The 10,510-nt window shown below is 36.4% G+C and overlaps 1 protein-coding gene across 4 annotated transcripts in view; it reads left to right on the forward strand.

Moving 5' to 3' along the window:
- G3BP2 (GTPase activating protein (SH3 domain) binding protein 2) overlaps window positions 1-2,096 on the forward strand; it is a 72,962-nt gene extending 70,866 nt beyond the window's left edge. For 3 of the 4 annotated variants that reach the window (XM_012724238.1, XM_004681205.2, XM_012724237.1), the window contains exons 11-12: window positions 361-479; window positions 778-1,485. In XM_012724238.1, coding sequence (XP_012579692.1) covers window positions 361-479; window positions 778-1,050 — 392 coding nt within the window. In that variant the 3' untranslated portion in view covers window positions 1,051-1,485. Of the gene's footprint in view, window positions 1-360; window positions 480-777 lie in introns of all 4 variants that reach the window. The other variant, XM_004681206.1, reaches the window with a different exon arrangement.
- Window positions 2,097-10,510: the final 8,414 nt, after the last annotated feature.

The following is a 10,510-nucleotide window of genomic DNA, read 5'->3' on the forward strand; positions in this document are numbered from 1 at the left end:
CAGAACTGGGGTACAGGCCAGAGGCTCAGGGGCGGTGAGAGGCTTCACCAGAGACAGAGTGGGGAGCAGAACAGGCAGATCGACGAAGTATACTGCTGAGGGGAGCAGCGGGTGGGTCAGAAGAGGTCTGCCTCACCATGTGGTCTCCTCCAGGGCAGGCGGCAGGCGGGAATCGAACTCATACGGAAGTGGCTTCAGATTCTCAGTGCTGTGCTTTAACCCGCTGCGCCACCAGGGAGGGCTAGCCTGTACCTTTTAATTTTAAAATGAAACAGGGAAGTTAAAAAAGTCCATTCTGGACAATTAAAGTCTTCCAAGCTTTCTGTTAAAATAACCTTGATGTAATATTTATTTTCACAGGTTTTGGAAATGTTGTAGAACTTCGCATCAATACCAAGGGTGTTGGAGGAAAGCTTCCAAATTTTGGTTTTGTGGTTTTTGATGATTCTGAACCAGTTCAGAGAATCTTAATTGCAAAAGTAAGTAACTTAAAGGATGTAAGATTAAAGATTTAATTATTTTTCTTGTGTATAATATTTAGTGTTTTTTAAAACCATGGCAATTATTAAAGCTTAAAACAGTTCATTAAATGGTCATTTATGCAGAGAGTAAAGACATGCTAGTAGTTTAAGCCTGAGATTTGAGGGGAAAAGATTGGAATAGATTCCATTTTAAGAATTTTGTGGGAGTTTTATCTTAGATATTTCTAATGTATGAAAGAAAATACATTACTATTGCTGTCTAACCTGCCCCTGTAAATCTTTTTCTCCCCTAAAGCCAATTATGTTTCGAGGGGAAGTGCGTTTAAATGTGGAAGAGAAAAAAACAAGAGCTGCAAGAGAGCGAGAAACCAGAGGTGGTGGTGATGATCGCAGGGATATTCGGCGCAATGATCGCGGTCCTGGTGGTCCACGTGGAATAGTGGGTGGTGGAATGATGCGTGACCGAGATGGAAGAGGACCTCCTCCAAGAGGCGGCATGGCACAAAAACTTGGCTCTGGGAGAGGAACCGGGCAAATGGAAGGTCGCTTCACAGGACAGCGTCGCTGAAGCTCCACTGTTGGCAAAGTCTTAGCAGCAGTGGTACATAATTCATCGTGTTTGCATTCTTGGTTTTTTTTTTTTTTTTTTTTTTGGCTTTGGAATGTGACACAGCCTTTTTGATCATTTCTTTGATGTGAAAACATCTTTTGGTTATCAGTTAAATTGAGGTGGACATTATTTCCCCAATTTCACGACAGGACTCACATTAATTTATAAATCTAGACTTGGAGATTTAAGGACTGAGAAATGACCATATGTTAAACTATCTACAACAAAATGAACTTAAAAGGACATGCCCAACTGAATTCAGGTCCTTTGAGTCAAAAAATCCTCTGCTGCACATTTTGTTTAAGTGTTACTGTTTCTGCCTATTAATGTTGGAAACAAAATTAGTGCAATTTGTGCAATTGGAGAATCTTGCCTTTTTTCTTGGCTCCCCCCCAAAATACAAACCAACAAAAACTGTTACGCACTCATCAAAATGCACTAATGGGTACTTTGAACTCATTAACATTGACATCTGCAACAGGAGGCAACAGGGGAAAAATTTCTTTCATCTTTTTTTCCAGTAGAAAGTAGTTTGTGAAATGATGAGGGCATTTTATCTGTTTGCTGTGACCAGCGTGTGTACACATAAACCTTAACAAGACTACAGTATATTCCAGAAGGAAATCATTTAGTTGTGAACTAAGTAACAAAAATCAGAACTTCAAATGCTATGGTCTTGAATATTAGACCAGATTTAGTAGCTCCATATCTAAGATTTTTCTACCTGCCCCTCTTCAGTACAGGGATGGCTGGCTGCTCAACACACTCCTCCTCCCCTTTTCCTTTCTTTAAGCTGTGTACAGTGAAAATTGTCTTTACTGTATTTTTGTTCTCTGGTAATGTAATAAGCATGATGGTGCCTTCTATTAATACATCATTCCAGTCTTGCTGGTAATTTTGTACAGTATAGTGTATGAATTGCTGTGCTGCAAAGCCAAACAGCTGCAAAATATTGAAAATCATTGAAGTGTATAAAAATTGCAGTATCTTTAAAATCAGTAAAATTGACTAGCATATTATATACCTTGTTCAGTTAACAATTTTGTGTTCTCTGTGGGAGTGAGTCTTGTGTGTTGGGGAGGGAGAGGGAAGGAGGAAGTCAGTTACTTGAGTAAATCTCTTGTTGACTTTTCTCTTAGCATAAATGTGAACGGTGAAGCATATCACTTGAGAAGTGCTTGGAAAAGTCAGTCAACTTAATATACATTTTTAGCAACATTTTAAAAGCAGAGTCCATAAACAGCAAGTAAACATGAAGTGAGGATACTGCAATTTTCAGAGAAAAGAACAGCAGCTCTTAAGTGTTTGCATTTTCTATGGGGTTGGGGGGGCAGGGAACTGTCATTCATTTTGCACAATTATCGAACTGATGTCAGCACCCGAGTGGCTCTGAATTTAAGTCTGGGACGACATCTTTTATTTTTACATGAATCTCTAAACAATCTGTGAGCAAAGTTTGTAGCTGCTGGATTGTCTGTCTGTATAGCAAGTTACAGTAAACCACAACTATGGCAAAAGATATCCAGTTTTATGCTTGGAGCATTTAGTATTGACCAGTTTCTGATGTTTCAAGCTAGGAGGTGGGTAAATAAGTGTGACCACTTAAAGCTGCTTGTTAGCATGGAAGACTTCTCCATTCTATTGTAGTAAAAACAAAAAATGCACTTGACATAGTAGCAGACTGGTTCTATATGAAACCGTTTGCTGTTTAGTAAAGTAACAAATGATGCACATTTTGTTTTTTAATGTACCGGGCAATATAAATAAAATTGAATCTGTTTTTTTTCCTCCCATGAATGAGGTCTTCCATGTTTGAGGAAAAGTCTTGCACTATTGGATATATTTGGGGGACACAATTTCTCCTAGTTTCCATTTTTGGGGGGGTTGTAGATTTTTCCTATTTGAAACAGTTTTACACTTTCTGATGTATAGTACTTGAAGTTCTTACCAGAAAATTACTTTTGCGTTTTGAAGCCTTTATTGAAATCACTTTTTAACAAGTGGTTTATTGTCAGTGTTTTTGTTTTGTTTTGGATTTTTTAGCATATTTTCCTTCTACTCTTCCATTTCTTTCTCCCTCCCTTTATATATATATATACACACACACATATATATGTGTGTGTGTATATATATAAAATTTCCAATGCAGGGTATTGCCCTGTTACCCATGAAAATTGTTCTGGCACCAAAAGTAATTACAATGTTAAGTGTAATAGAAAATTAGAGTAAAGAGCCATTCAGCTTCAGTCTTTACATACCACAAATAAAACACGAAAACATCATGGAGAAGTTTACATGGTGATTATTCACCTGCAGTACTGTGGACTTTTAACATGTCCCCCTTTCAGTGAAACAGTAAAAATATTCATCTATCATTACTGTTAATTGCTGATTTTTAATTTTTTTTTTTTTTTTGGATGGTAATATTCTATCCTTATGATACTTGCAACCAAATCAGCTTTACCATCTTGGCTTTAGTAGGTATAGAAGACAATGGATTACCATCTTTATTGCTGTAATGTGTTAAGCATTATATGCTAGTAGAATCTAGTTTGTTTCAGGTGGAAAGTATTCTTTGAGTTTCCATTTTTGAATGTGTTTGGACTAAACAAACAATAAACTACTGATGTCTGTCTGCAGCATTTATCTATGTCCCTAATTTAATGTGTAGGTTTGTGTTACAAGATATTTCCTCATAATTACATTTCACACAACCTAAGATAAGAAGTTGTTCTACACCAACTGCTTATTTGTGAAAATTGATGTGTAAAGTAAAATATTTTAAATAACACTGAAAATTTATTGAAGATATACCCCAGTTCATTTAGATGCCCAGTAGAGAAATTAAAGAATATTACAACAGTAATTAGTAAAGAAAGTGAGAGTGATCTAAAGGAAACCAAACATTTACTTTAAGAAAAAATGGATTTTCCAAGACACTGCAACCTTCATATCTCAAAAGGAAAGGAGAAGAGTGGATGGGAAGATTTGTGGCTACCTGAAGTTATGGACATGACCCAAGTTCAGGAATTGGAACACATTTTCAAGCTCTACAGAAATAATCATGTAGTCACATCTATGAATATATACTTCAAACCAAAAATGAGGTTTTAAGACATACAATTTCAGAACTTGAGACTTGCATTAAGAAGAATGATGTAAATGAATTTCTACGTATGATATTGCTAACAATGAAGATTCCTTTAGTCTTCACAAGTTTGTATTGGACAAAAGCCAGAATAACCATAGTTAAATATTCTTAAGGAAATTAAGGTGAAAGATTTTTAAAACTGTATAAACTCACTTTCAGTTTTAATTGTCATATCTAACTTTTGACTGGAGAAACATTTTTAAGAAGGGATAAAATGTATGTCCCACATTATATTCAAATAACCACATTTAAAGGAGGAAATTACTTGGTCTAGGAAATTTGTATGGGACAACATATTTGAGAATTTTAGCATCATAGATGTTTATATTTCAATTATGCTATGCGATAGCCTGTAGCAAGTAAATCTTAAAGTTTAGTGCATTTTCATATTTTTACTTTTTAAGTTAGGTTAATTTGCTTATCATAAGTTAGATTTATATGAGTTGAATAAAGACCCTTGTTCTGTGTTCATGAGACTTTATTTAGTAGTAATAATTTTGATCCATTTGATGCCAGAGTGCTAAGTTACTTAAAATTATTAGACAAATGAATAATCACATTTCACTTGGTAATGGTGTTCAGTAAATAGAATGTCATAATTTCTAAGTGAAGTTTCTGGGTATTTTTGACAGACTGAAATCTTCCAGTGTGTTTAGTAGTATATAGTTCAGAGTGTTTTTAAACATTACCAAGTACAGGGCAGGTTTAAAATTAAACACTTAGAAATAAACAGAATGATTACTAACCACCTACTGGTCAAATTGTAATGTACTCTTTGACCTTGATCTCTTAAAGAGTTCTGATAAATTTTGCTGCCTCCGAAGAATGCTTTCATTTTTGTGATATTTTACTTTTATGTATTTGTTCTTAATAAACCATCTCTCATGCCCACTTCTGTCTCCAGCTCCCCACCAAAAACACAGTCACTTTCCTTAAAAACACTGGGTGTCACATGGGGTCACTTTAAGTGTTAATTTTTTACTTGACTGCATTTCTACTGTTGCTACTTACCTGTCCTGTGTTTGAAACACTATCACTTTTTTGTCATGTCCCTTGAAGCCTTAGTTAATAATTTGGAAGTCCAAAACAATGCTTCATCTTTCATAATGAACATCACTTTTTCTAGAAACTAGAAGTGCTTGAAATCTGCTCATTATTATTATTTGTCCACTTTCAGGTAAAAAGAAGACTTGTTAATGCTATTTTGATTTAACTTTCATTAATTGTTGAGCCACTAAGTGCTAGCCTGTTAGTAAATGATGAATTAAAGGAGGCTTCCTGCTCTCATGTTAAGAACTGAAACTATGGATTGTGAATGGGTGCATATTTAATATGTAGTTAGGGGTCAGACATAGCACAGCCTTAAGTAGATTAGTTTTTAGCCCGAGGACAATAGGCAGTTGAAGAGTTTTGACCATTGGTGAGAATGTATTCTATTCTGAAATGTTTTTGGCTACTAGTACACAAGTTGAAGTAAACAAGTTGGATTAATGATAGGGGAAGTAAACCAAAAGATTTCCAGTCAAGGTCTATGACAACTTTTAAATGACTTGGGAGGTAAAATAGCCACGTTTTGGTGAGGGAAATTGTACCAAAGAACAATCCATAAAGTTTCTCATTTGTATTACAGGAACACAAGGGGTTTAAACAGGCTTTCATGTTAAGAGGTGGCTTGAGTGCTAGTGAACTCTTTTGATGTGAGTTGAATCTGAAAAAATCAGACTGTCAAAGGGTATGCAATTTTGAAATTTTGACTTTGTTTCAAAAAACGGGATGTTAAATGGTAAGTTCTGTGTTACCATGTAACCTAGAAATACATGTTGTGTCCATTATAAAAAATACAGATAATCCAACCATAGGTTCCTATAAATATGTTGGTGTGTATTTTCCATTACAATATTAGATATTTTAATGGAGGCAAGCCAGTTACCAGTGTTGATCAAGTGTTTGTTAAAGACCTGTGTAAGCAGGTTTCCTAATTGTTGATACATTTCTCATCTGTCATCCAGTTCTATAATAATTGTGCTTTTTTTTTTTAAAGATTTATTTATTTATTCATACAGAACTGGGGTACAGGCCAGAGATGCGGAGGGTGAGAGGATTCACCAGAGACAGAGCGGGAAGCAGAACAGGCGGATCCAGGAAGTACACTGCTGAGGGGAGCAGCGGGCGGGTCAGGAGAGGTCTGCCTCGCCATGTGGTCACCTCCGGGGCAGGTGGGGATTGAACTCATGAGGAAGTGGCTTTAGTTTCTCAGTGCAGTGCTTTAACCCGCTGCGCCACCAGGGAGGGCCAATAATTGTGCTTTTTGTAGCACTTAAAACCACTTCTTTATCAAATAAACGGAGACCTAGAGAGTGTTTAGGAATGGCTGAGCACTGAGTCCACGTTCTGCAAAGTTTAGGGTTCTACTAAAAGAAGCATGCAAAGAAAACTGATGGAGACAAAAGACGACAAGTACTGGCACCTTAGAAAACAGTTTGGAGAGCTCATCTCAGAAATAATAGGTAATTGAGTCAAATGCTGCTGGGAGATAAGCAAAGTAGTGGATTAGTGCATGCTAGCTGCTACAGAGAATACATTTGACTGCCTAGTCTAGTGATTTCATAATGCAGTAGTCCCTACAACCCTCCACATAAGAAATAGAATGATGGTGAAGAGATCAGTAGTTGGGTCCTCTGCTTAGTCTTTTAGAGACACAGTGGAATGAAGGCTCTAGTATTGCTTCAGAATAACACCAGCTGAAAAATATGAAGGATTTCAAATGGAGGTTTATGGGCCAGCCTGGGAATGGTTTGCATATTCCACTAACTTGAATAAGTTTATGGCCACCCCTAAATGCAGCGGAGATTTCAGAAAAACAAGGCATACACAAAAAAGGGAGCAAGCTTATTGTGTATAGTTAATCTCTGCCACAGATGTACACCTTAGTGCTTCTGGTGAGAACTACTTCAGTTAAGTAAAAAAGATGAAAGGCCAAAAGCCAAGAAAGAACTGGAGATAAGAGATGAGCACAGACATCCTGTAGTTTTGTTGGAGGAACAGCAATGCAGTAGAGGCTAGAGGGAGATGCACAGTCAAGGGGAAGTTAAAAGAGGCATGTTACCAGTGCAGGCAGCATGCATACTATTTTTAATAATGCATTCATAGGTTCATATGTTATGAAATAGTGTAGTATTGGTGATCGATTGTCAAAGTACAGTGTATGTTGGATCTGGGCAAAATAAGGTGATATACTTAGGTTTCCAAAACTATTAGTGATTTTTAAATATTAATGCTGTCATCAAACTACTAGCTTGAGAGAATTACCTTCCTTATGACAAGTGTTTTTCTGCCAAAGATCCAGAACTTCAAAATGCATCAGTCCACTTTTTTCATACAATAGTTGCATGATCTATAATATACTGAAATGAAGTTTATTTTCATAGCATGAAGATTTTATGATTCATTTTATTTGGTGATTCATTTGAGGTGATAACAGAAACCTGTGATTGGTAATTCACAGAAACCAAGAGGTGATCTTGTTTTGGCAAGAAATTGACCCCAGCACTTAGTTTTTGAATGTTAAGACATGTAGATAATGATTGTTGCCACAGGTTATTTAGTAGAACTAGAGGGTTGCTAATGTAAGAGACAGTTCTTTGAGTTTTATAAATAATATTTTAAAAGAAATTTATGCGAAGGCAATGTATTTTTTTATCCTATGGCCTGTTTTTTTTTTTTTTAACAATTTACATATGTAGAATTCACCCTTGTAAGAGTGCAGTTCAGTGGTTTTCAGTATATGCATTATGATGTGTAAACTATTACTACTGCTTAATTCCAGGACATTTTTATTAGCCTAAAGGGAAACTTATCAGTCACTCCTGATGCCTGTCTCATTCCAGTCTCAGGTAATACACTGTTTCTGTGGATTTGCCTAAGCAGGCGCTTTATATAAATAGAATCAAAATATGTGGAGTTTTATGTTTTGTTTTTTTCCCCCACTTATTATGTATCACTATGGTTATTCCATAGTTTTCAGTTGATATTTGGGTTGTATGACTTTTTAGCTATTATGGCTATCAGTGTGACCATGAAAATGTGCGTACAAGATTATGTGTGAATGTTTTCATTCTTCTTGGCTATATACCTAAGAGTAAAACTTGTGTTTCAATATTTTCTTCCTTACCATCTCTCTAGCTCTCCTCTCTCATTGTCTCATTGTGCACTCACATACTGCCTATAGGTACTTAGAACATTTTCATTTTCTTTACTGATTAAATTGTCCTTTTTACCTCTTCCTAGTCCCATTTGGTAGTTCATGTTAGGACTTCTCATGGAAGTTCTTATGATTCTTCCATTTGATAAAGTTCAACATCCATTTATGATGAAGACCCTTGAAAAACTTTGGCTAAAACCTACTTAACGTAATAAAATCCATATATGACAAACCCACAACTGACATCACTCTTAATGGTGTAAAACTAAAAACCTTTCCATTGAGATCTGGAACAAGACAATGTCCACTCTCACCACTGCTTTTCAATATAATACTGGAAGTCCTTGTTAGAACAATTAGGCAACAGAAAGACATAAAGAAATCTAAATTGGGAAAGAAGTAAAGCTATCATTTTCAGATGATAACGTGTGTGTGTGTATGTATATACATAGGAATTATGTGCATATATATATATACATGTGTGTATATACATATACTCATATATTCCATAGAAAAACTAAAACAAACCAGTAAAGTAGCAGGTTACAAATCAATACACAAATCAGTAGCCTTCCTTTATGCAAACACCAGTCTGAAGAGAAAAAAAGAAAACCATCCCATTTATAATTGTACCAAAAACAAAACAAAACCAGGCAATAAACTTAACAAAGGAGGTAAAAGACCTTTAAAAGGGAAACTATAAGCTACTGTAAAAAAGAGGACACAAAGAAATGAAATGACATTCTCTACTCATGGATTGGAAAAATCAGTATTACCAAAATGGCTATCTTACCCAGGGCAATTTATGGATTCAGTGCAATTCCAATAAAAATCTGAGACATTCTTTAAAGAAAGGCAACAAATATTGCTGAAATTCACAAGAGAATCACAAACATATAAAGCATGCCTGAAAAGGGGAAGAATGGAACTATTACACATTCCCAGGCTTTGAATTATACTACAAAGCCATAATAAAACAGCATGGCAGTGGAAGAGTAATACAGACCAATGGAATCAAAGTCCAGAAATAAAACCACACATACATGGTAAATTTATCTACAACAGAGAGGCAAAGAATATACAACAGTAAATCCTGGTGAGGATATGATGAAAAAGAAACCCTCTTACACTGTTGATGAGAATATAGACTGAAGATAGTTTTCTCTGGAAAACTATGGAGGTTTCCTTAAATAAATGGTCCTAGAAAAATGGACTGGCAGATGCAAAAGAATGAACCAGGTAGCTATCAGATAGCTATCACACCATATAAAAAGTCAACTCAAAATAGATAAAAGCCCTTTATGGTGACACAGTGGGCTAAAGCACAGCACCATGAAGCTATCCTCAGCCACTGCAGCACAACTTTGATCCCCAGCCAGGGAGGATCACCTGGCACAGCAGACCTCTCATGAGCAGCCTGCTGCACCCTTCAGCAGTATTTCAGTCAGTCTGCCTGTTTTGCTCCTCCCTCTGTCTGGCGAATCCTCTCACCCCCTGCATCTCAGGCCTGCACCCTAGTTGTTGTATGCATAAGTAAATAAACCAAAAAACAGCAACAACAAATGGATACAAGATTTAGATGCAAGAGCTGAAACTATAAAATACATGGAAGAAAGCAGCCCATAACATAAACTCTAGAAAAATCTTTGAGGACCAGCAAAAAAAAAAAAAGACTATGAACAGCTGAACTGTATCAAACCAAAAACCTTCTGTATGGCAAAGAAACAACAACCAAAACAAAGAGACATCCTACTGAAGGAGAAATTATTTGTACTCCATACATCTCATATCAAAAATTTATATAACTCAACAAAAACCAAAAAGAAGAAAATGGTAGAAGTTAAAAGATACTTCTCTTGGCCCTCCCTGGTGGCACAGCAGGTTAAAGCACAGCACTAAGAAACTAAAAAAAAAAGCTACTACAGCATGAGTTCGATCCCCACCTGCCCCGGAGGTGACCACATGGCCTGGCAGACCTCTCCTGACCTGCCCGCTGCTCCCCTCAGCAGTGTTCTTCGTCAATCTGCCTGTTCTGCTCCCCACTCTGTCTCTGGTGAAGCCTCTCA

The sequence above is a fragment of the Condylura cristata genome, unplaced genomic scaffold (genome assembly GCF_000260355.1).
Source record: "Condylura cristata isolate star-nosed mole 26May11 unplaced genomic scaffold, ConCri1.0 scaffold00012, whole genome shotgun sequence".
Taxonomy (NCBI): Eukaryota; Metazoa; Chordata; class Mammalia; order Eulipotyphla; family Talpidae; genus Condylura; species Condylura cristata.